General features: G+C 35.9%; 3 protein-coding genes across 6 annotated transcripts; all 3 read left to right on the top strand.

Annotated features, from left to right (window-relative positions):
* Positions 1-819: 819 nt before the first annotated feature.
* LOC142517627 (protein TOPLESS-RELATED PROTEIN 2-like) lies at positions 820-10194 on the top strand. Of its 2 annotated transcripts, XM_075619947.1 has the most exons (26): positions 824-1201; positions 1337-1768; positions 2195-2374; positions 2474-2587; positions 2666-2824; positions 2917-3094; positions 3174-3297; positions 3376-3485; positions 3615-3753; positions 3958-4067; positions 4191-4260; positions 4362-4435; positions 4515-4610; positions 4683-4778; positions 4946-5073; positions 6276-6510; positions 6613-6780; positions 6863-6970; positions 7099-7245; positions 7480-7590; positions 7669-7851; positions 7950-8078; positions 8443-8538; positions 8665-8850; positions 9113-9285; positions 9798-10194. In XM_075619947.1, the coding sequence occupies exons 2-26, from the start codon at positions 1689-1691 to the stop codon at positions 10009-10011; spliced, it is 3408 nt and encodes a 1135-aa protein (XP_075476062.1). In that variant the 5' UTR covers positions 824-1201; positions 1337-1688; the 3' UTR covers positions 10012-10194. The 2 variants fall into 2 exon arrangements, with proteins under 2 accessions (XP_075476063.1, XP_075476062.1); XM_075619948.1 differs by lacking the exons at positions 9113-9285; positions 9798-10194 and adding an exon at positions 8928-9083 and having other exon boundaries at positions 820-1201.
* Positions 10195-11766: 1572 nt separating this feature from the next.
* Positions 11767-17524, top strand: LOC142518940 (uncharacterized). 2 transcript variants are annotated; one of them, XM_075621800.1, is made up of 10 exons: positions 11767-12123; positions 12481-12546; positions 12949-13129; positions 13431-13627; positions 13755-13805; positions 15808-15899; positions 16042-16103; positions 16553-16641; positions 16862-16966; positions 17075-17524. In XM_075621800.1, the coding sequence occupies exons 1-10, from the start codon at positions 11842-11844 to the stop codon at positions 17210-17212; spliced, it is 1263 nt and encodes a 420-aa protein (XP_075477915.1). In that variant the 5' UTR covers positions 11767-11841; the 3' UTR covers positions 17213-17524. The 2 variants fall into 2 exon arrangements, with proteins under 2 accessions (XP_075477915.1, XP_075477913.1); XM_075621798.1 differs by having other exon boundaries at positions 16042-16106.
* Positions 17525-19248: 1724 nt separating this feature from the next.
* On the top strand, positions 19249-22407 carry LOC142519906 (myb family transcription factor PHL11-like). 2 transcript variants are annotated; one of them, XM_075622921.1, is made up of 6 exons: positions 19249-19773; positions 20593-20669; positions 20787-20853; positions 21400-21478; positions 21553-21622; positions 21696-22073. In XM_075622921.1, exons 1-6 carry the CDS (start codon positions 19647-19649, stop codon positions 21705-21707), a joined length of 432 nt encoding a protein of 143 aa, XP_075479036.1. In that variant the 5' UTR covers positions 19249-19646; the 3' UTR covers positions 21708-22073. The 2 variants fall into 2 exon arrangements, with proteins under 2 accessions (XP_075479036.1, XP_075479035.1); XM_075622920.1 differs by having other exon boundaries at positions 19255-19773; positions 21856-22407.
* Positions 22408-26555: the final 4148 nt, after the last annotated feature.

Below are 26555 nucleotides of genomic sequence, written 5' to 3'. Positions count from 1 at the left end.
TCGAAATCTTCGGTATACTTAAAATTCGGTAAATTCAATATTTTTTTGTTATGGTAATCTCGGTATACCGAAAATTCGGCATTTTTTCTCACCCCTAACAGGATTTGTATTGACATGTGCTATATTACACAATTTTCTTTGAAAGAAGTGTCAAATTGATGAATTTCAAATTGAACTAGATAATGAAGCTTAATTGTCTTCATCAGCACAAGTTTATGAAGGTGACGACTTTGATCAGTTATTTAATACTCAAAAACAACAACGAACAAATGCTAATGCATGGAGGGATATCATAGCCAATGGAATGTAGAACGATGTTGATCAAATTGTCAGTAATGATTAGATTTTTTATAAAAGACTACTCATTATTTTGAGTGTTCTTTTAATAAAATTTTATTATGAACTTATAAATATATTATTCATTAATATGTTGAATTGACATAAAGAATTGAAATTTTGATTTCAATAAATTGGATAGTTCATTTGTCGTTTTTCACAAATTAAATCGATTTAACTTTTAAGTAAGTAAAATTCATGTCCAATAATTATTTTAAAAAAATTAATAAAAAATAAATCACAATTATAAACTACAAAATTCACATAATTCTATGAAAAATTTTACAAAAGTCTACAAAAATATTGAAAAAAAATCTATAAGAGTCTATGAAATTTGTTTTACAATTTTATGAGATTCCATAAAAGTCAATAAAAATCTATCAACTTAAAAAAAATCCATCATTTAAAAAAAATCATTAAAAATATTTGAAAATATAAAATGAATACGTCCCCTAAATACACGGGGAATCATTTGTGGCTGAGCGACAGGTAGTAAACATTAATGCACATAAATCCCTACACAAACACACTATATATATACTCCACGGTCAACACAGCAAGCGTTTTCGATTCCAGAACCCACGTTTAGATTTACGCACGATTACATAATTAGATAGAATTGGGGGGAGAGAGGGGAAATAGTACAGAGGAGGCAAGTACTGTGCGGCAAAGGAAAGAGTGAGAAAAGGAGGCGTCTTTCTTTAAAGAAAAACCCTAGCTTTGTGCATGGTTGAATTCTGAGCCATTGGGCGTGAGTCTGTCTTTTCTATTCACTAGAATGTGTGCTCAGATCTGGGGACCGTACGATTGGTTTAAATTTTATTTGGTCTTGAGTGGAAGACGGAATTTTTTAGGAGAAAGTGAGGTGGGTTTGTTTGAATTTTGATTTTTTTCTTTTTTGCCATTGTGGAAGGTTCATTTTGCTAGGGAGTTGGAGCTTCCAACTCTGTGGTGGGGGTGATTTCTAAAGTTTAGATTATTGTTGTGTTTTTTCTTGTAGGTATTTGGATAGAGCAGTTCTTGCCTCCAGCATTTTGGCAGTGAAGGAAGAAGAAGATTTGTTCTGCCTTATTTTGAGTTGTTACTGAAATATACCAGCACGTTATGTTTCTTTTTATTGTAGAAATTTGATTTTACTGTCTTTAAATACATTGTTTCTTATATCTAGTGCGTTCTGAGATTTGGATAACGTGGCTTGTGGGAAATTAATTGTGTTTGTGAGAAAAAGATGGTATACCTTGTCTGTTAGTTGATAGAATAGGAGGTGTACGGGTTTCCTTTCTATTTTAATCTTTAGGGGTCACTTGTGGAGATTTGCGCTGGAGTGGTTGGGGGTACCGGGAGGCGTCACTATGTCGTCCTTGAGTCGAGAACTGGTTTTCTTAATACTGCAGTTCTTGGATGAAGAGAAGTTCAAGGAGACAGTGCATAAGTAAGTTATTTTGTTGGTTCATGCCTTAGATGTATATATATTTAACGTATGGAAGAAGCTGTCACTTTTGCACTTGTCTGTAATGCAATGAATTCATTAGAAACCACTCTATGAAATGCAACTAATTCACTGGGAACCTTGCCTTAGATCTCGGCTATGATTTTTATTTTTTCAGTTTTCAGTGCAATACCTCTGGATTTAAGATAGAGAGCAGACCTGTTCATATGGGTGTTTGAATGTGATGCATCAGCATCTTCTGACTTTTTACTAAAGAAGAAACCTCTTCTACACCCACTCTTTATTTCCATGACATGAACCACTAATTGTTGACTGAGGAAAATGTGAAATTGACTCTTTCATAAAAAATTATATTACTTTTTGGTCGAGGAGAATTAATCTTTGGAATTGTTCATTTACTCCTCTTAGGTTGGAACAAGAATCTGGTTTTTTCTTCAATATGAAGTATTTTGAGGACCAAGTTCAAGCAGGTGAATGGGAAGAAGTTGAGAGATATTTAAGTGGATTCACGAAAGTTGAGGATAATCGTTATTCAATGAAAATTTTCTTTGAAATTAGAAAACAGAAGTATCTCGAAGCTCTGGATAGGTACATTTTATTCCAAAACCATTTATGATATCTTTTGTATCCACTCACGCTTATTGATAATTTTTTATATTTAAAATAAATACATCCAATAATTTGCAGACAAGATCGAGCAAAAGCTGTTGAGATTCTTGTGAGGGATCTCAAGGTCTTTGCGTCATTCAACGAAGATCTTTTTAAAGAGATCACTCAGTTATTGACCCTTGACAATTTTAGGTAAAACTTGCTTGCTGGCTCTACTTCTGTTTTCCATGTCTCTAGTAATACTGTTCTATTACTCCTATAATTTTATAGGCAGAACGAGCAGCTCTCCAAATATGGGGATTCAAAATCTGCAAGAAACATCATGCTGATTGAACTGAAAAAGCTAATAGAGGCTAACCCATTGTTTCGGGACAAGCTCGCATTTCCTTCCTTTAAGGCTTCAAGATTAAGAACACTGATAAACCAAAGGTATGTACTGATATTCAAGTATGCATATCTGATTTTGCTGCTAAGTGGCTTACATGTTGTAAGAATGTTATTTTGTTTTCTTGAATTTTCAGTCTTAACTGGCAACATCAGCTTTGCAAGAATCCACGACCAAATCCGGATATTAAAACACTCTTTTCAGATCATACTTGTGCTTCAAGTAATGGCACACGTGGCCCCCCTCCTGCTAACAACCCTCTCGCTGGACCAATTCCTAAACCTGGTGTTTTTCCACCTCTTGGAGGCCATGGTGTAAGTTGTGTGTGGTTTATTTTTCCGAAATGATATAATACTCCCTGGCATCTCATATTTTCTCACTTTTTTTTGGCAGCCTTTCCAGCCAGTTGTTTCTCCTTCCCCAAGTGCTATTGCGGGCTGGATGTCAAGTGCTAACCTGTCCGTTGCTCATGCTGTTGCAGCAGCGCCTCCTGGTCTTGTTCAGGCACCTAGTTCTGGTTAGTTATCTTCAATAAAGGAAATTGTCTTAAATTTAATGATTTGATGAAATGTCTTCTATCCCCTGTTATTTGTAGCCGCATTTTTGAAACATCCGAGGGCTCCTCCAGGTGGTCATGGAATGGATTATCAGACAGCTGACTCTGAACATTTGATGAAACGCTTTCGGTCTGGGCAACCTGATGAGGTTTGGAGAAAATAGTTTAATCCATTAATAATGTTATATTGCCTTTTCCTGTTTCCCCGTCATTGTAGCCTCCTAGTTTGGATACTGTAAGACACTTCTGTAATTTCATTCATTCTTTTTGTTCTGTAGGTTTCCTTTTCTGGATCTTCTCATCCTTCAAACATATATTCACCGGATGACCTTCCCAAAACTGTTGTGCGGAACCTTAACCAAGGATCTAATGTCATGAGCATGGACTTCCATCCACAACAAGAGACTGTTCTTCTAGGTTGATCATTTCTCTTTTTGATATAGCTTTTGCATGCCTGACGGAATCCATTTTTGTTTTATATTTTTACTTTGATGGCTTCAATTTAGCATTGTCTAAAATGTCATTTATTGTCATATCTCTCTGCAAGCATATAAACATAAAGTTAGTACTGTGCAACTTGGAGAATTTTTGAACTTGTGCCAACTGCTATCTGCGTTGTAGTTGGAACAAATGTCGGTGATATTAGCATATGGGAAGTTGGGTCCCGAGAAAGGTTAGCACTTAAAACGTTTAAGGTTTGGGACATATCAGCTTGTTCAATGCCATTCCAAGTGAGTATCCACAAAACATTTAATGCTTAGCTCTTTTGTTTTGAAAATTGGGATCTCTATCTTTCAGGTTCTTATCCATTTTAACATTGTCAAACTAATTTAAACTTTAATGCTGTTGTTCAGACAACTTTGGTTAAAGATGCTACCATATCAGTCAATAGATGTGTATGGGGCCCAGATGGATCTATACTAGGTAAAAAAACCCACGTGTTTCGAGACTGTACTTAAAATTTTGACTTCTTGACTTGGTTTAGAAGTTATTGATATTTTTTTAAAAATTTTTATTTTTTTAAGGTGTTGCTTTCTCCAAACACATTGTTCAGATATATACTTATAATCCAGCTGGAGAGTTGAGACAACACTTAGAAGTGAGGATTACTTAAATCTCTCTTTCTATCTCCCTTATAAACACATTTTCAAGTGGTGATGACATTTTTGAAACTGTAGATTGATGCTCATATTGGTGGTGTTAATGATATTGCCTTCGCTCATCCCAATAAGCAGCTGTGCATAGTTACATGTGGGGATGACAAGACAATTAAGGTATCAGCTTTATGAAACTCGACAAAGTCTTACGCTTTGTAACTTGAAAGTTTACACGGCTGTTGTGTACAGGTGTGGGATGCTGTTGTTGGTCGCAGGCAGTATACATTTGAAGGCCATGAAGCTCCCGTGTATTCTGTCTGTCCTCAGTACAAAGAGAATATTCAGGTACATTAATAGTTATTCCTATAAAGAGAATTTTCAGGTACATTAATAGTCATTGCTATCTCTCTTATTTCATGCTAAGGTCTTCTACTATTTGCTTAATGATCTTCATTTACACTATTTCATTTGAATACATTAGAGGGGGTGATCTGAATCTATTCAACCTGCAGTTCATATTTTCTACTGCTATTGATGGGAAAATAAAGGCATGGCTTTATGATTCCTTGGGATCAAGAGTAGATTACGATGCCCCTGGACTTTGGTGCACAACAATGGCATATAGCGCTGATGGAACCAGGTGCAATAAAATCCCGTTTTGATCATTTTAGCATATTGTCATGACTGAAAAATTAGCTTTCGTACTTGTACATTTCTATAACAAGAATATATTTTACCTCCTTTATGACCATTGTTATTTGACTTTTTAACATTCCAGAAAATTTAAGAATATGAAAATCTAGAACTAGAATTGGCTGAGCTCCAGGTACGCTGCTGGCTTAGCAGGCACCAAGATATTGAAATAATCATCTGAAGACATGAAATCATTATATGTGATCAGTTTATCCATCTTCGTAGTTAGGCTTGTGCAAGTTGGGAACGCTTTGGAAGTCGCTAAAATTTTTGAAGTCGATTGTCTACCAGCCGGGGTAACCCTGTTAGACAAAGTAGATCACCTTTTAGCCATATATGCGAGTAAAAGAAACTCCTCCCTGCTAGCAGGACATACTCAATCAAAATGCACCAGCACCCGAAGTCAGTCTTGGCTTGGATTTGAAGATGAGAAAAGTTGTAACCTAGAAAGCAAATGCTCATATGATCTTTTAGCAAGTACCATGGGACGATGGGGGAATACAAGACAAAATAATCAACTCTCGCATTCTGTTGCTGGTAAATGTGAGAGAATCCAACTGTTAAGCTTGATACTGTTTCGAAGAAATAAACAAAGTGGTAGATAGCGAGCGGATTAAGTTATTGTGTGGTCCAGTGGAATTGATCAAATGAATATCAATTTGACAGGAAAAGTTGGGGAAGGAAGGTGCCTGAACCATCTGCTGCTTCAAGATTAAAAGTAGTGATAGTCCACCCTGAAGTTTCAACATTAGATACTTGCATTTGTCTACAGGAAGCAACTGCGTAGCTGAAAGAAAATGAGTCATGTTCTCCACTCATGTTAGTAACTGGTCTTTCTATCACATGGGCTGACCAGATTACTCTTGAGTGAATTTGTGGTGAAATGTACCGAGATGTAACTTGTGAAACTGTAATCTGACGATGGCATGCATGTATAAAGATAAAGTAGAAGATTTGAGTTACGATGACATAATTTGATTCTCCTGTTGTAGTCGAATTGTAAATTATAAACTGAAATCAGTGTTAAAGTGGGAATTGCAATCTGTGCACTGTAATTAGGTTTTAATATATGGTGATACTTTTTGTATCGATGTTATTGGGCATCTGATTACTCGGATTTGATCAATTATTTATATCTATTCCTTTCAGACTCTTCTCTTGTGGAACAAGCAAAGATGGTGAATCTCACCTCGTTGAGTGGAATGAGAGTGAAGGAGCTATCAAGAGAACATACTCTGGTTTTCGGAAGCGTTCTTTGGGTGTTGTGCAGTTTGACACAACAAGGAACCGTTTCTTAGCTGCGGGTGATGAATTTCAGATAAAATTTTGGGACATGGACCACACCAACACGCTTACTTGTACGGATGGCGATGGTGGACTGCCTGTTAGTATTTTTAGAAATTAACCTTGATGTCCATACAGCATATGATATGCTCTGCGAAACCAGATAGTCCTGAAGCTGCTATGGATGACATTTTCCTTGTAGGCAAGCCCTAGGTTAAGATTTAATAAGGAAGGCTCATTGCTGGCAGTTACAACAAGTGACAATGGAATTAAGATTTTGGCAAATGGTGATGGGCAACGCTTGTTGAGAATGCTCGAAACCAGAGTGTTTGACGGGCCTCGTGGTTTTTCAGAAGCAGTGAATGTGAAAGTATTTTCTATTTTCTCTCGTACCATTCTTCAGATGTTTGATATTTTTAGTTTTAAGTCCTCACATGCAACTTCTTTTGTAGCCTGCAATTGCTGGTTCGTTAGGTCCCATTCCTAATGTTTCTGCTTCAATATCGCCCATCCTTGAACGTACTGATAGAACTCAACAACCAATGTCCCTTGGCAATATGGTAATACACTAATGCTCTTATTTTCATTTTAGTGTACTGTCTATTGATAACTTTTGAATCCGAATTGAAATTTCATTACATCTTTGTACCGTGCACTGATTTGCTCGTTCCATTTGAAAAAATCACAGGCCACTGTAGAAAGTAGCAGGGCGGCTGATGTAAAACCACGGATTCTTGATACTGGTGATAAAGTTAAAAGTTGGAAGTTCCCAGACATAGCTGATTCATCGCAGGTCAAGACTTTGAAGCTTCCTGATCCACTGGCTGCTAGCAAGGTATGTTATGTGGAAGATGGAAGGAAGTATATAATAATGAGGAAAAGTCTTGACCATTATCTATGTTGAATTAATACATTGCCTGTAGTTGTTGTAAGAGTTGAGTTGCTTAATACATGCTATATTTGTTATTCTTGAAACTACTTCCACTCATCTCTACACCTTATACCTACTTTTGACTTTTAAATTTTTGCATCCTTCCGTTTCATATGTAACCAGCTCCATGTCCTGCAGGTTGTGCGGTTGCTGTACACGAATTCTGGTCTAGCTCTGCTTGCGCTGGCTACCAATGCTGTTCATAAGTTGTGGAAGTGGCCACGCAATGAGCGAAACCCATCTGGAAAGGTTAAACTTGAGAATTCTATTCAACATTATTTAATTGTATTATGCAGCTCTTGTAACCCTTTGATATATCATTTTCAGTCTTCTGCCTTCAGTGTGCCACAACTGTGGCAGCCTACTAATGGGGCTCTCATGTCTAATGACATGAGTGATGTCAAGACTACAGAAGACTCAGTTTCCTGTATTGCCTTGTCAAAAAATGATTCTTATGTTATGTCAGCCTCAGGGGGGAAAGTCTCCTTGTTCAACATGATGACCTTTAAGGTTTGTCAACATTTTCAGCTCAAAACCTATTACACTTCAATTTTCGTTTTATATATCTTTGTGTTTAGAACATTTAATGAGTATTTAATTCTGCTCAGGTCATGACGACATTCATGCCACCGCCTCCTGCAGCAACTTATCTTGCATTTCATCCCCAGGATAACAACATAATTGCTATTGGGATGGAAGACTCTACCATACAAATATACAATGTCCGGGTTGATGAGGTAAGCTTTTCTGTTTACCTATGATCATAACCATGTCTCTATTTCAGTTTGATGAACCTATGTTTTTATGGTGGTTGTGTTTTTGGTGGATCACGGGAGCAAAAAATATTCACGGTCTTGCGTTTTCAAAATAATGAGAACATTTTTTGAGTTAATTCTCTCTTTATTTTCAGCATAAATGATGATATCAATAATGACATAAATTGCCTTTAGTTCGATAGAATAATAATCTATTTGCTCTTGTTCTAAACGGAAGGTTCGAAGCTGTTGGTCCTCCATGTAATCAATTTTTATGACTTTTATGAATTTGGTCACTCTTTTAGTTGATATGTTGGGTGCTCATTATTTTCACTTTACGCAATAGGTCAAAACCAAGCTGATGGGTCACCAAAAACGAATTTCAGGGCTTGCATTTTCGCAGAGTTTGAACACATTGGTATCATCTGGAGTTGATGCACAGGCAAGCCTACCGTTGTAGAGAATTTTTTAACTTTATCCACACTTTTTCACGTTGGAACATTTTGGAGTTTTTATGATGCTTATGATTTTTTTTTGCGGTAATTTTTTCTAACTAATATGAATGCAGTTGTGTGTCTGGAGCATGGATGGATGGGAGAAGAAGAAATCACGGCCCATACAGGCGCCTCCTGGGCTTCCCTCTGCTCTTGTCGGAGAAACGAGAGTTCAGTTCCACAATAATCAATCTCATCTTCTGGTTGTTCATGAAAGCCAAATCGCAATTTATGATGCTCAACTGGAATGTTCACGATCGGTGAGTGTATCATATTGCTTTGAATTAGTGAATTAGTGTAGACCAAGACTATTCCACTTGTTTATATACTGTTGTAGGTCTTCAAACTTCTTGTCCAATGTGAGATTTCAGTGTTTTGGGAGGAAAGAGTATTTTCTGTGACTAGACTCACTCCATCATGCAGTATAGTTAGAGTAATGACCATGAATATTCCTCCGTGTTAATCTAGTTTCTATGTCTCCCAAAGATATTATTTATTGATATAGTTACACTTTAATGGTAGTGGTACCCGAGGGACACTCTTTCTGCTGGTATTTCCAGTGCCATATACTCGTGCGACGGCATGATGATTATCACTGGATTTTGTGATGGTGCTGTTGGACTCTTTGATGCGGACAGTTTAAGCCTTCGATGCCAGATAGCACCAACTGCTTACTTATCTTCATCAGTTTCCAGGTATGCGAGTGGGTAGAAACTTGTGAGATTCTTGAGGGAGACTAATTGAAATGTTTCTTTTTATCATCATGGTTGCTCACTCCACCCCATGCACCACTCTCTTACAATGACGACCAACGCAGTTTACATATTGTGTTGTTAGAAGTAACTTTTTCCATAATCATGGGAGGTGGCTTAACAAATGACCTCATATTTTAGTGCACTCACTTATATGTAAGCTGTAAATCTGGGAATTAGGCACGAGGCAAGTTTCAAAGGTTCATGAATAAGCTCGTAAATCCACTTAATAAAATATATAGGGGATTACACACCTATGGTTTTGTACTCATGAAATACTTGCTCTGATATTATGCCGGAAACCATTTTCCTCGAAAAGCTTGAGCTCGTAGGTCGAATTTGATGTTGAAGAAAGTTTCCTTTTGAAAATTTACCATCTCTATCAGTATCCATTTCTCAATGTGATTTCACGGTCTACTTCTCAATTGTTTGGGGAAAAACCTTTTCTTGTGCAGCAACAACATTGCCTTCCCAGTGGTTATAGCAGCTCATCCATCAGATCCGAATCAGTTTGCACTTGGCATGAGCGATGGTGCGGTTCATGTCATTGAACCTTCAGATGCAGAGACGAAGTGGGGTGGATCGACCCCGCAAGATAACGGGGCTTTACCTTCTATTCCTTCTAGTTCTGCTTTAAATAGCCAGCCATCTGAAACCCCGTCTAGGTGACAAGTTGAGAAGGGTCTCGAGTGATACAACCTGTCCAATTACTTTTTTTTTTTTTTGGGCATACTACTGTAAATTTTCATCTCTTTTTTTCTCGTTTCCGTCTATTTCAAACGTAAAAGAAAATCAGAAGAGGGCACTTTTTGTGTTACGTACTTTTGGTAGCTCAGCAAATTGTTTTATTCATGTTCCATGTCTTTTATCTTGTTCATGCTCTATAATGTTTAATTTTGAAAAATATTTTAACCATGCAATCTTTCGCCATGTCTGTGTACTAAGCAAATTTCCAATGATGCTACCTTGTAAAAAGAGTCGATCAAGTACAGTGTGGTTGTAGAAATGGTCTTTTCGTTGGATTTTATTTGGTAAATATTGTTTATCATATCTGACTGATGTTTGTGAGAATTTTGATTAAAAATGAAACAAAACTGTAGGGGCTATTTTTAAGTGCTAATTTTTATTTTTTTTTTTTTTTTTTTTTAACAATAGGGGAAGGGAAACTCAAACTTGAGTCATTAATTATGACGACAGCAGATGGCCGGACCGATTGGCCGGTCTCATTTCAACTATGAGTTTCCGAGGGTGGCGATTGGCATGGTTAGAATGGGCATTTTGTCCGAACTCGACCGGTTCGACAACTATTGTAACCAGGATATCTATGGGTTGGGTAGTAGATGATATGTGATACATATCTAACCTGTTTTTAGGTTTCTATATATCTATTTATTTATTTTTATCAATTTTCCTCGTCTCTTTTGTTGATTTCATATTGTCTATTTCCAATTAATATGTTTGTAAGATTTATATGAATTATTCTTTTTCGAAAAATTTGGATTTATATGAATAATTCATTACATAAAATCATATATTTTGTTGCAAATGTATTATTGATGATGTTTGAATATTGTCTTTAATATTTGTTATAATTGTATAAGCTAAATAAAAAAACAAATGTAAAAAATTATGTATAACTCGTTGATTTTGGATATGAGTCGGAGATTAATTCATATAAGTTGAAGCGTATCTTTAATCTTTCAAAAATTGTAATAGGTCGATCTTGAGTCATATCGGATCTGATATCGCTTCAAAAATTTAACTTATTACGTATTTAGATGGATTTTTTTTATCAAAAAGTTGAATATATTTCAGGTAAAAAATAGTATGATTTTTTTTTAAAAAAATATTTTATCTATTGTATGTAACGTAGGATACATCCATTATAAAAATAGGTTATATTCTAGTTTTCTATTTATATTTTTTTGGCAAAAACTTGTGTGAGACGGTCTCACGGGTCGTATTTTGTGAGACATATCTCTTATTTGGGCTATCCATGAAAAAGTATTACTTTTATGCTAAGAATATTATTTTTTATTGTGAATATAGGTAGGGTTGACCCGTCTCACATAGAAAGATTCGTGAAACTATCTCATAAGAAACCTACTCTATTTTTTTAGCTTCAAACAATTTTTCTTAATTTCTAACTCTCTACATATTTTATCCTCCTTTTATAAAAATCTCCAATAAATCCAACAAATTTTGAAAATATTTCAATTAATTTCATAAAATCCCGTCCAATCTTTCCATATATAAATTTATGAAATCCAAAATCAATTTTTATTTTCATTTTTTGAAACATGGGTTCATATTTCATTTGTGTCCCATTTTCCTACTTTAATTAATAAATAATTGCCGTTAACAATTTTTATTTTATTTTTGTTACAACGTATTTAAATTTGAATGCGCGTGCTGTTCACGCTCTTGAGGCTCGTAAAACCTCTAGTTTAGGGTTTAAAGCTTTGGAGCTCCCCTTCAAGATTTCTCCATCAAAATTCAATGGCTACTGCTCTCACATGTTTGCTCTACAAAACGACGTCCCGAACCGTCTCCCGCTCCCTATTCCAATGTCGTTTTAAACATTCTTTGGTAACGGCTCTCCATTCTCTTCTTCACCTGGAATCCTACTCCCGATCTGGAGTAAATTTCCGTGGAAGAAACTTCTCCACCGATGCGTCTGAGCTCATCACCCAAGATCTGAATTCATCTGTCGCTGCTGCGTTGAATCTCGATAGTCGAATTCCTGCCACCATAATCACCGGTTTTCTGGGCTCTGGAAAGGTAGATGGACTATTCTCTGTTGTCAAGCATGTTTCGTTTCGGTAGATTGAATCTCTGTTGTTCTGAAGCAAATGGGTTACTTTTTTTCTGGCTAAAAGATTTTATTTTTATTTGTTTTATTGGGTTCGTAGGATATTGTTTGAATTGGAGGTTTTCTTAACTGTGATTAAAATCCGTGGACTTACATTTGAGGAAGTTTAGTATGTTTTCACTAGATGTTGTTGTTCATGCTTTGAATGAATCACCAGTAAGTATACAAGGGTTGGCTACCTTAAGCTAAGCCTATGCGCTTGTGTATTAATTTTTTTCAGCTTATATACTATGGATATAAATTTTCTTCTGTTTGCATACTGGCAGACTACCCTTTTGAATCATATATTGACGTCTCAGCATGGCAAGCGGATCGCGGTAATTGAAAATGAGGTGCGCCGATAACTTTTTTTTGTGTGCTATAGCAGTTTAGTATATGATTAAGATTTATATTATTTTTGTATCAGAATTCTTAAACCACGTATTATTATACAACGAGGAAGTAATGGATCAAGTATCCATATTCGCTGCATCTTCTTTTTTTCCTTTCCCTCTGAGTTTGAGAAACAATTGGAAGTTCCATGAAATTATGAGTGATTGCTGTTAAACAAGCTCTAAAATTTTAGAAATTTAATTGGCAGGAAACAAGTGTTTCTAAGAACTTATCTTTGTTGTTTAGCAATCCCATGCTTCGAAACTTGTTCTGAAGGAGATATTTAGAATGTTATGTCAATTTTATAGTATGTTGTAGTACCCACTTTTGCTGCTTTTAATTTTGTGTAATTTTGGATGCAGTTTGGTGAAGTTGATATTGATAGTTCATTAGTAGCCAGTCATTCATCATCTAACGAGGATATTATTATGGTAAATAATGGTTGTCTCTGCTGTACTGTGCGTGGTGATCTTGTCAAAATGCTTTTGGAGTTGGTTAGGAAGAAGCGAGACAAATTCGACCACATTGTGATAGAAACAACAGGTCTGTAACTGTAAATGTTGAACTGTAATGATTTTGATACATATATATCCTTGCACATGGTGAAGTTGATGGTCTAACCAAAGCACGAACAATCTGGATTGCTAATGTTTCTCGTTGGTTTCCTTTGTCTTTCTATGATTTTTTCATGTGTCATGTTAGGTAAGCATTAAGATTTTGATAACCTAGGCTGATTGATATGTCAAAAGATTAGTCTCAGTTTATGCAAGAGCTATTATTTGACATTATGCCTCAATCGTAATCGATATAATTAGGCTGTTAATTGATGGGTCTTGCTGTACAGGTCTTGCAAAACCTGGTCCTGTTATTGAAACATTTTGTAGTGATGAGCTGCTTTCACAGAATGTGAAACTTGATGGAGTTGTTACTCTAGTTGACTCTGTGAATGCCATGAAACATTTGAATGAAGTAAAACCAAGGTTTGTGGTGAATGAGGCTGTGGAACAAATTGCTTATGCAGATCGTATTATCTTGAACAAGGTATGTATAGTGTACTGTTAATTTCAACATAGCTAAATTCTTTCTTCACCAGCATAGCTACTGATAATGAAAGATCTGATAAATTCTCGGTTTTATCCTTATGCTATTCAGTTGATGATGTTGACAGATAGATTTGGCGAGTGATGCTGATGTGGAGGAAGTGACAAGGAGGATTAGGGTAAGTGATTTTTATCCTCAAGCAAAATTGAGTGTTCAGGATTGGTCGGCATATATCAACTAATCTTTACAGAATCTGATATTGTCAGGGCCCGTGCTCTTAATTGATATTTAATTACCACACAACAAGGATTAAATGGTGTAAACAGCGAAAACGAGTTTAAAACTGTTCATTAGGGCCTACAGAAATTTCGGCATGACCTCCCCGTAAGTAGGACATCCCAAAAATTTCGAAACACAACAATAACAATATATGCTCGAAAATAACATCAGTTTCACAATCAACCACACCAACATCCTACAGCCGCACTGGCCAGGACTAGACACAACATACCACAAATAAAATCCAAACAACATTAAAACATAACCATACAGCTACACAGGGCATCTCCCTGGCAAATGTATCAAACCAGCATAATATATATATAAATATCTGGGAACTCTGACACCAACCGACTGACTACTGGGTACCACTCGCTGACGCTCCACCAGACGCGTCAAAACCCCTGGAATGACCTGCTATGTCATCAAAAACAACCACAACATCAAAAGAAAACAGGGGTCGGACCCCAGTACGACAAACCAGTAAAATCATGACGTAAATAAAGGACATGTAATAATATCAAGTAAATGCAATGCTATGCGATGCATGAATGGTAACAATGGAATAACGGATACCAAATGGAGTCCAAACGAATAGCATCATCAACAGTAACAGTGGCCACCCGTGCCAGGAATGCAGCATCAAATCGCCGCTCATCCATGCACGTAGCATCGGGAATGCGAGTAGCTAAGTCGTTCGTCCCTAGCTGTCATCTGGGAATGTGGCTAATCCTAACCCACTCGTCCCTCTGATGACTCAATAAATCTCAACAGAATCAACATAAATAGCCGTAAAAGGAGTCAAGGCTCAATATGTTATGCCAATACAATTTTTGCATGAATGCAACAAAATAAACATTCAATGCACATAATAGCAAACAACATTCACCGAATATTCTTACACGCCAATATAAGCGTCATAATGATATAGGTTTGAACGTACCTCAATTGCAACTTACAATACCACGGCAAATTCTTAAGGATTATCGACTGAACTCGCCCAACAATAAAACCTACAATATAAATTCGCTATACACTTCAATACAATGCATGCCAAACGACTAAACCAAAATAAATCGTCTCGGTTAAAATTCGAAATCCGGGCAGCCTATATAACCTTTCAAAATCTGGAATTCAAACTTAATACCTCAATACTCGAGGCTAGAATGCACAATGGTAATTTCGCAAAGGTGACTCGCCGGAACAAGTTGCCGGAAATACTGTTCACGCCGGAAACCTAGCTGGAAATTAGGGGAAAAGCTCAATTCTTCACTTTTATAAACTAATGCACCAAGAACAACCAAAATTCGAAGCCAAAAGATTACCTAAATCCGAATCGAAGCTCATGCACAGTTGCTGGAAACAGGGTCGATCGAACTCGATACCTTCCGATTCATGGTAGGAAATACTCAAATAGAAAGGAGGAAGAAGAGTGCTAACCGCTGCACTAAATTTTCTGGCCGCTGGCAGCGCTGCGCGAAGACAGCAGAAAACAGAAAGAAGGCGACGAGCAAGGCTGGGAAAGAGTTTCTGGAAATGAACGATCTGATTCTTCTATCAATTGGGTTTGGGTATTTGTAATAAAAATGGGAAATGGGCTGGGCTTATTTTAAGCATTGATCCTCACAGATATGGAAGAATTTTTTTTGAAGATTAATGGCCTGTTCTAAGCTAAAAAAACTTCACAATGCTTTCAACTTTTCTCAAGGACCTGTTATTCTTTAATTCAGCCCTTTCTTCTTGGTTATCGTCTTTCATGGTTTGATGTGTGAATGAAACTAATAATTGAAAGCCGACAATTAAAATTATGGTAATTTTTCATTTGTTTTTAGATTTTCTTTGAATTGTAACAGTTTTTTTTTTGTTTGATTCTTCAAGCATGATTTTGTTCGACTTTTCAGCATATCAATGGAATGGCACAAATTAAACTTGCTAAATATGGTGTAGTTGACATGGACTTTGTTCTGGGAGTGGGAGGTTATGATCTTGACAGGTAATTTTTTTTTATAGATAATAAATCTGTGCCTTCTTTTTCCCTTAGCTTTTGTATCTTTCTTGAACGAGGCATTGGCTTTTTTCATCAGTTATGGTAATCAATCATTTCGCTGATGTTTAAAAATTTATCCTGTCTGCAGAATTGAATCTGAAATCAAACCAGATGATTCTCATTGTTCTCATCAACATGAAAATGGACACGGTGGTTTGTTCCATAACTTGGTGTTATTAATGAGTTTTCTTTCTTCATTCCTGTCATTTACTTTTTGAAGTTCAAAAGAAAAGGAAAACTTGTGAAAAAGTAGACAAAACAAGAAGCTACTTTTATGACCTCTTTGTTTTTTATTGCCGTCCTCTAAAAATGATTTTAATTTCTCACAATAATATTAACACCCTGGATGTTTATAGTAATATTTTTATACTAAAATCTGTGTATGTGTTATTTGAACTTGTTATGTCCGTTTGGAATATGCAATTTTTATGTGAGAATCTACGATACGAGAATAAAAAACATGTAAAATTCATTTCATAAAATTTTGCATTGCTATGTTGGGTATGTTTCGATGGAATTAGGTTCAATTCTTAAAAATATTATCACCCTCTCCGCTGATTGCATTATTATAACTTGTGCAACTTTTTTTTTTTCAACAGAACATCATCATCATCACAATCATCATGTTCATGATTCTGCTGTTTCCAGTGTCAGTATTGTTTCCGAGGGAACCTTAGATCTTGATTATGTAAGTGTTTCACTTGTTTCTAATGTCGTCCCAAGACTACATTTGTCTATGCGCGTCGAACCAAAATTGGCCAAGATTCGTGCAACTACTAACAGAACGACACTTGAATCATTGTACAGTGTGAAATAGTACTCATAGGTTTTTATAAAGAATCCAGATTATGCTGCATTATTACATATTGAATTCTAGATTCCGAGTTTTATTTAATGTGGTGATTTAGTTTGATGACTGGCTTGAACGGCTGGTAGAAGAGAAAGGCGATGACCTCTACCGAATGAAAGGGATATTATCAGTGACCGACTCTGAGCAACGTTATGTTTTCCAGGTTCTAATATATTCACGATCAGACCAATACATAAACAACACAATTGGTTAATTCATATGAACTTAAAGTCATCTATGTCATTATCTTTGTTTCTTCAAATATTTTCAGGCGGTACATTCTATTTTCGATGGCTGCCCAGGGAAGGATTGGGAGCCAGACGAGAAAAGGATAAACAAACTCGTCTTCATAGGAAAGAATTTGGATGAAGCTGCGCTGAGAAAAGGTTTCAAAGGCTGTCTAGTGTAAGTAAAACTGTCTTAAATATCACACCATAACCCAAAAGACCAGGATCTTGGTGCACAATCATGGTCTTGAATCAATAATTATGCTCCTCCCACGGAGGAGGGTGGATTTCGATTTTTCCGTGGGCAATTTTGAAGCCTTTGTGGGGATGTGATGTGTTAAGAGTCATGCTTAGACTACACTCCCCTAGGGGAGATGATAAAAAAATAGCATATTATATTTGTTGATAAATACTAGACGTAGATTATGGGATTGATTGGGAAAAGTGTTGTATGCTATTTTGTTAACTTTTTTTGAACGAGTGACGTTCAAGTTTGACATAGAAGAGAAGTTTACTTAGCTGGCCCTAGTTTAGTCTCTTATTTTGTGCTGAAAATACTAAAAAATAAGAGACAGAGACGGAAAGAAAACAAAAACAAAAAAAAGATAAATTTATAATTAGTTATTTGTATTCATTTCCTCTATATTTTATACATCTGACCCTTTATATCTCTCTCAAAAAGTATAAAAATTTATGACTTATCAAAGGAGATGAATGTCAAATACAAGTGTAGGGAAGATGAACGGAAATTACGTGATATATAATATGTTTACAGTCTGTGTGATTAAGAATTAATTATATTTTATTCCCTTCAATCAAATGGATTTTATCATTCAATAAATAAAATCACAACTGAAAAATAGAACCAATATTTATTTTTTATTTTGGAAAAGTGTTTGTTCTTTTTAACACACAAGATTAATAATATAATATTAAATTGTTATATATATATTTATTTGAAGAAAGATTTGGGATCGATTTCAAATTATACATATCTTAGGATTATTTGAAATCCATAAAAATAAGTATTATATGGATTTGAAAATCTACATAATTTTTTTTTTCATCCAAACATGATGAAGAATTAGAAGTTCATTCTCAATTCATCCATCCTGCAACAAACTATATGATTTAAAAATAAAATAAATCCTTACAAAAATATTTATTTAATATATTTAATTTATATTAAAATGTATTCATCTTTTACTATACATAATATAAGATGATGTAATTTTGGATTTATCTGAAATATCATTTATCTATCAAATTATGTATATGATTTTATTATATTACAATAATAATTTTCTTTATATTCTATTTTATTCCTGTCATTTTAATTAAAAAAAATTATATATTTTATTTTAAAACAATTTAAAGAAACTATTTTTGTAAGGATCGAGTGTTTACCACAAGGTCAAAAACTATAGTTGTTAATTGAAGCTCAACTTTATTTCCTTGTACTTGTGGCATCGCATAGTGCACCTACTTGGATGTTAAGGAGTCGGGCTGTTAGACTCATGAATCCGGGGAGGTGTGTGTCTATCTGCTGATACTGTCTCATATCCTTTAGATATTAGTCTTATCCTTTTCTTACTGTCGGTTCTGTCCTCAGCAGACACAATATTACCTGTTAAGATCTGATGTAACTCTTTTACGGCCCACTTAGCCAACCTAGATCAAGCGGCACAATGTCAACATATTGATACATGAGAACTTTTCTAGAAGTCATCATTCCAATAATACTTTCGTTCGTACACGTTTAACTCAACAATTTCATTGTTTTTTTACCCGAAAGAAACGATGGCTAATATGACAATGAGGCACTCACGAGTCACGATCTGATTATTTCACCTGTCAATTGGAGAGGGAGTCCCCAGCTTGAAAGACGTGGCACGTGATCTGCAGGAATATTCCTGTCTCCACTTCAGACGCAGAATATTCCACGCTGGCTACCACGTGGCAACTTTCCCCTGTTATCCACCTTCCCCAACTCTGAATCGCAACCGTCGACTCCCGACAAAACCCGGAAAGTTAAATATTTCAACCATCCGACGGTCCGAAAGCTCTACCTTTCGTACTCCCGCTATTACAGGATCAAGAAACTATGCATCCGGCACTCATCTTTCTTCAGATTCGTCGCCGAATTTTCCTCGCCATGTTTTTTTCTATTTGCAGATTCCCACTTCGCATCCCCACAAACAAACGGCAGAATCGGATAAATCCAAATGTATGTACATGCATATCTGTTACATCAGTGCGTGAACTGTGAGTAAATAATTTGTGCAGTGAATGATAAGTGAACAGAACACCTTTCCAAAAAAACAGAAAAGAATGATAAGTGAACATGAGAACAGTAAAAATAATTCATGGGTTTTGGTGTAGTTGTTGATTGATTTATTGGAAAGTTCGATCTTTGCTTTTTGCTGCTCGTACACTATTGAATCCTTTTTTGACATTAGCAGTGACGGATTCGATAAATTCTCGGTTTTATTTAATCTGCTACTTTCCTTTCTCGACTATTTTTCTATTTCTTTGTTTCAAAAGTGAGGGTTGGCTTGAAGAAAAAGTGACAGAGGGTGAGAGTTCTAAAGTGTTTTCCGCGTGTATGTGGAGGCGATGGAGGGAATATACAGCTGCGGAGGCAGAGGTGGTGGACTAAGAGATTCAAGGCCACGGCTGCGATGGACTCCTGATTTGCATGATCGTTTTGTGGATGCTGTCACTAGGCTTGGTGGCCCTGACAGTGAGTCATTGGTTTCTTTATTTTCTCTTTCTTTTGGTTGTGACCGTGAGTAGATTCATAGATTATGGTAACTTCGTTCTTGAACTTTGTGAAAAATTTCCCCAAGTATCTCTCGCATTTCTTGTTATTCTTGCTCAAGATGTTGTGTTGACGATTTGATTACACGTTGTAGAATTGTATAAAAGAAGATGAACTGGAGATAACTTTTTCGAATCATATATATAGGCAAATATTTCGAAGAGTGAAGTTTTGTTTCCTAAAAACAAACACAATCATTGATCTGATGGGATCCGAAAAATTATTAACCCACTCGGCCCTCGCCTTCCTGTATATTTTCACTGGAAAAAAGATGGAAAGTTATGAAGTGTGTTTACTCACAGATAGATAACGTGAGCACGCCGAGTTTCTCACTACTCTGTTGCACATTATATCGCGAACTTTGTTTCAAAACAAGGCAATAGTGTAATATATATATTGATTCAAAGTTTGTGAGTTTGACATGATTTATGAGGCTACAGAAATCATTTGTCCAGCAATTTGATAATTATTTGAGCTTACCAATTATGAAAACGTATTAACTGCTAGCATAATCCGCTGAATGGTCTGGCTTGTGTTAGACCTAGGATGAGAAGTCTTTTTATTAATCTACCATGATTGAATCATCGGAAAAATTGTTTAGTGCACATGTCAAGAGGACTTTTACATTCGACATATTTCAAGAAATCCTATATCAGAACATGGATTCCTCTGATATTAGCCCAAAACTATGTATATTAGTTGCAATGTTGTGTCTTAAGTTTGATGGTTTTGACCTTGCAGAGGCAACTCCCAAATCAGTACTGAGGGTAATGGGATTGAAGGGCTTGACACTGTATCACTTAAAAAGCCATCTGCAGGTACTGGTTCTTGTCTCCTAAAAGCGTATCATTTTTAATCAATATAATTCTTAATCAATATAATTCATATTCTTATCAGACAAACAAAGGGATAATCATCGATATTTGGTAGTGCAGAAATATAGACTTGGACAGCTACAGGCAAAAAGACAGCAAGTTAGTGAACATGATAAAGAGGACAAGGGTAAGTTCGCTATGGTTTTCGGTTGGTGTAATTCTTTTTTACAATCAAAGCCCTCTTAGAGAGCATTTTGGATGTTTTGTTAGAGATACTGTGATACCCTGCAAGTTCTATGTCAGATTGCATAAGAGATGTGGATGGTCTTATGAGACGATGTGATTAAATTTTTTAATTACAACCGAGTTAATCATTTTTATTAGGTGAAAAAGGATACAAAATAGTTGTTAGTGGAGCTCATAGTGTAGAGTCGCCCCTTCATTGGTTTGTGGCCTAAGAGTTGATAGATAGTGCTTCAACCTAATAGAATCTTATTTTCCAATCTTTTTTGTTTCATTTTATCTTTTTGTAAGTGACTCAGCGCAAGTGCCGGCTCCAAAAAATTACTGAACAAAGGGACTTGTTATATTTTAACATGCTGAAACTTACTATTTTAAAACTTTAAGATGGTGTTTCCTTTGGTTGTCCATGTTGGTTTTCGCCTCCTGCTCTGTTACATGACAATGGTGGTTCTTGTTCTCGAGATTTGCAATTCTGATACTTTATTCGCAGCAGAAACTTCTCATGGATATCAAAACTGGCATGGTGCGAGTGCAAGTACAAATTCATCAAGCATGACCAATGATCAAGGGTAGGTCAAAATTGATTAAATTTACACATTTTTAGGTATTATTTTCTTAACGTGAATTATTATATTCTTCACAGAGAAATTCCCATAGCTGAAGCTCTAAAGTGCCAGATTGAAGTGCAGAAAATACTTGAAGAACAGCTTGAGGTATGTCTACGTACAAGGAATAAACCTACTTTGGATATAGTCCAGATCTTTTCATTGTGTAAATATTTTGCAGTTAAGTTTATAAGGAGATGGACTTAACAGATTTGGCTGCTGAACCTGGGGGCGGGGGGTGGCGACACAACATGCTATATATCCTATTTCTTATTCTGGCAAACAACATAACAAGTCAAATGAAACAACCTAGGAATACTTCATTCCTTTTCATGCAACAGGTGCAGAAGAAACTGCAAATTAGAATTGAGGCTCAAGGGAAGTACTTACAAGCCATACTAGAAAAAGCTGAGGGCAGCTTATCAGCCGACTTGAATCACCCTGGTAGTCTAGAGTCCACGAAAGCTCAAGTTTCCGGTTTCAACTTAGCTCTATCAAGTTTCATGCGAGGCATTAAGGAAAATGAAGGAAATGGGAATGTCAATGACAGATCAGCACAACTAAATGGAGTCGATGGAACGGTTCGTGAGCCGAGTTACATGGAAGGCAGACAAGAAATAAACGATGCGAAGATTAAACACGAAGGTCCATCCATGGATCTTGAGTTGAACACAAGAAGAAGTAGCTATGATTTTATTGGGATGAATGAATAGAACTGTGAAGCCAAACCTCTAGCAAATATACGAGATTATGTGGATTTTAATAGTGTGGTATCGGTTCCCTTGTTTCAAATATACAGTGAGAACTCATTATAGCGCTAGCTCGTATCAGAATATGCAATTATTAGTACACACTCTTAAATTTGTTGCCTATAGCACACCCAGCAGCTGAAGGGATTCGGCCTTAGCTTGTTCTTGTGAGATAAATTCCCAGGCGCTCTCCCGACGTTTGATCTTCGAGCTTCTCGCGCAAATACATCAAATGCACGCCACGTAATATTATTTCTGCATCTTACACGTCTTATGTATATTGTCTTGTGTTCATTTGTTCAAGGATTTTTCGATCCAAAGCATAGCATGAAGTTTTTCGGTTTTGGTGTAACACATGCATTCTTTTGTTTCACCTCTCACGTTTTCGGTGATTTGTGCAAGGGGCCTGCTTTTGTGGTTGTTAAGGGTATGTAGGTATCGAGTTGTATGAAGGATGGAAGCTGCAGACCATGTAAAAGCCGGTTGAACGAGAGGATTGTAGGCTTCAGCGTGTGTGTGTGTATAGCGGGCAGATCGAGAGGATTCTAGTCGTGGCTATGCATGGTTTGATCTTGGCTAAGGAATTGACCAACTTGGGTCCGTGACAGGTCCAGGAGAGATCCATGAGTTGCTGGTGCTGTGGTGGGTCGAAGGTAGTAGGATGAGTAGTGGGCTTGGGTGAGTGACCTTGTGTTTGGTTCGATAAATTGATGCATGTGGCTTGTTTAGGAACCATGGGACTCGGTTTGGCTTGGTTTAGGCGGTGCATTACTGTCTTAATGGTGAGCCTTAATGGCTGGACACATGATGGTAGAAGGTGGACCGAAGCAATTAAGGGTTGGAGACATGTGTTGGAATATAATTGTACAAGGGATAAATGCTGAAATTGTGCAGCCATGATGGTGGTTAACCGAGGAGCTTGGGGGTTAGATCTCGAAGTTTATAGGCTGTAATGAGGTTATTAAGTGTGGTAAAAAGTTGGGGAAGTTTTGGTTAAGTTTACGTTCGATTCGGGTTAAAACCGGGACTCCGGTCCAACTTTTAAAACAATTCGGTTAAGTTATGAAATGAGCTCGAGTTTACATCTAGGAATGCTTTTAAATATTTTTGGGACATTTTTAGGAGTTTAGTAAGTTTTGAATCAAAATAATGAGTTTTGGATTTATCCGGGAATTAATCGTCGCACGAAACGTTAATTAAAAGATTAGTGGAAACGTCTAGATTTAAGCTTAATAAAATTATGGGAAATTATATTTAAGCTCAAATAATTATTAGAAGCCTAAGTTTTTAATTTGGGAATTTTATGCTAAGGTTTGGTTTAATTCGGGATTAAAGCGTATTAATATGTTATATTTAAATATTAATTTAAAAGTCATCGATTTAGGCCAAATAAAAATATAGGAAAATTCATGTAAGTTTAAATAATTATTTGAGACATGTTAGTGTCAATGGAATTGAGAAAATGTCAAAAACATGGAATTTTACGTCTAGGGGCAAAATGATAATTTTTAGGATTTTCAGGAGCAAAATGGTCATTTTGCACCCGATGTGAGATTTTGGTCCTGGCAGCGCCCCGAGCACATTTTATCATGTTTTTCAATGTTTATGCATCACGTTCCTGAATTTTATGGAATTACGATAAATACATTGCATGCTTGGTTTAAAGGAAAAAGTTACGTATATACATGTTTTTATTAAGTGATGATTATGATGTTATTTTTGAAGGATGGGATTTGGTTGTGACTAACGATGTATATGTATACGATGATATAAGATATGATGAGCTGAGGCCCGGGCTCAGTGGACGGGTAATACTGTCGCTGATGTCCCTCGCCACCGGGTACCACGGTTACATGTAGATGGATCAATCGATAGAGCTGATACGATAGAGGTGATACGAAAGTCACAACTAATGAACTGAATTCAATTAAAAAGAACACGTATACGTATATGATGACATGAAATGATATGTTTTGACACGATATGATTTTACTACGACACGTATACGTATATGATGACATGAGATGATATGTTTTGACACGATATGATTTTACACGACACGTACGATTTTACACGACACGTTTACGTTATGATTTTAAGTTCATGAAAGATATGTTGAGTATGATATTTTTCACTGCTGTGTGCTACGTATCTGTACTTGTTATTCCTGATACAGGTGTGTTGAGTCTTTAGACTCACTAGGCGTGTGTGATGCAGGTGAGTTTGATGATGAGAAGACTGGAGGTGCCGAACTCTGAGTAGGCAGATCTGGTGCGATGACACGACCCGAGGACCACATGTTTTCCGCATTATGATTTATGAGATTGAAAGGAGATGAATATTTTCATACGTTGATAATTTTAAGATTTTTATAAGTTTGTGTTCACGTATGTATTTGGACCTTTGGTTATTTTAAAATGCGATATTTTTACTGTCAAATATTTAAGATCATTTTTAAATGTTATTTCGAAAATGCGAGCTTTAAAAAATATATTTCCGCATTTTTTAAAAAATGAGCGAGACGTTTCACTTAACGTCTTTTACTTGATCGTTACAATCTTAAATGTTACCATTACTTTACCTAGTACTGGCATTAATTGCATCATTAATGCTGTACAAAGACATTTAACGCTCCTTACTAGTTTTGGTTTGTAACAAGACTGATTACTTCTGAAGCTTTCTGCAGAACCTTTTTTAGGTATTAAAGCTGATCTTACTCAGGAGTCACAAAAGCTATTTTTTATTATAGACGTTGGACTCAAAGTTTTCTATATATATAGAGGTCAATCCTTTATAGAAAACAACGTTATTATCATTATCAACGCAACGATTATTCCAACGTGATTTTTGAGCTATCATCAACTACTTATCTTCAAGCTCAACATAAAGAAAAGCAGCACACGCTTCATTATCTATATCCGATCTTCTGAGATCATTTTGTGCTGCTGACTGTTTCGTAAATCTCTTCAAGCTAAACACTTTACTATTTTATTGAGAAGAGTTTGTAATCTGGAAAAGAGTCTTTTCCAGAACTTTGTTATATTCGTTTTACCGAGTTATGTAATTAAGAGTTTCAGTAGGGACCTACTGAAGTGGGTGTGTACAAGTGTTGTACTGTAATATCCAAAGTCTTTTGGTGATACTGTGAGAGCCCAGCCCATTTTTTCCCAAAGCCCAGCCCATTTAAAAATTAAGTTAAATAAAAAGAAAAAGAAATGATAATCATCAAATTCCCTTCTCTCTCCCCGTATGCTGCATCAGCCGAGTTTCTTTCTTCTTCCATTTCGAAATTCTTTTCATTGATTGTGGCTGTTTCAATCATCCAAAAATTAAAATAAATACATATTTGGAAAGCTCTCGACAAGGGCTACCTATTGATACCCATTTTGCAAGGCTTTTTAACAACCATGTTCGAACCCTTCGGTCGTGGCTCGTTCAAATTCTGCTCTTCGCCTTGATTTCATGTTCTTTCGAGCTAGGACAACTGATTGTATAGTTGTACCCGAAATTTGAAGTGTTTGAGGTAAAAATTCAGATTTTAGGGTTTCGAATTTTGGGTATTTTGATTTATTTGAGCTCCAACAATTAATATATTATATTATTGATTGTAGGTGCAATATTGGAGCTAATTAGAGGTATTTAACAGATTTTCGAAATTTATTTGGATTAAATTCGAAAATTCAGATTTAATTATTTGGGAATTTATGATTTTTGAAATGTTAAATTGTTATTGAGATGCGTTTAAAACATTAGAAATAGAAAATGAAAATTTTGGAAATTCCTAGTAAATATCGAAAATTTCAGATTCGATATGATTGAATTTTCGAAATTTCAATTTGTCCGGTATTGAGAAATTTAAGTTAAATAAATCACTATATTTGACTTTGAGTTGAGTTTTAGAAATTGTAAAGCCTAAATTATGGGTTTTTGGAATTTTAGGCCAAATTATCAAATATTGAAAAAATAAATGGAATTTGATATGAAATGTATTATTTGCCACGAGATTGGATTCTTCGAGAAATCCTTAAGAAATTTCATTGGTAAATTAAGTATTCAGTTGAGGTACGCATGAACTATTTTATTATGACGTCTATAGCGATGTGAAATGACGTTAAGTATTTTGTAATGAGTTGTGGCGTGCTTTATGTGCTTCTGTGAATACATGATTTTATTCATGCATTTATTTGAGTTGATACTATTGGTGCATAGCATTTCGAGCCTTGACTCCTTTGATTGCTATTGATATTGATATTGATCTATAGAGTTGTTGCGTCATCGATGGAGCGGGTGGG

Source organism: Primulina tabacum, chromosome 11 (assembly GCF_025594145.1).
Source record: "Primulina tabacum isolate GXHZ01 chromosome 11, ASM2559414v2, whole genome shotgun sequence".
NCBI classification, from domain to species: domain Eukaryota; kingdom Viridiplantae; phylum Streptophyta; class Magnoliopsida; order Lamiales; family Gesneriaceae; genus Primulina; species Primulina tabacum.
Note: the sequence above shows the minus strand (reverse complement) of the source record. Positions and strands in the feature narration are given on the sequence as shown.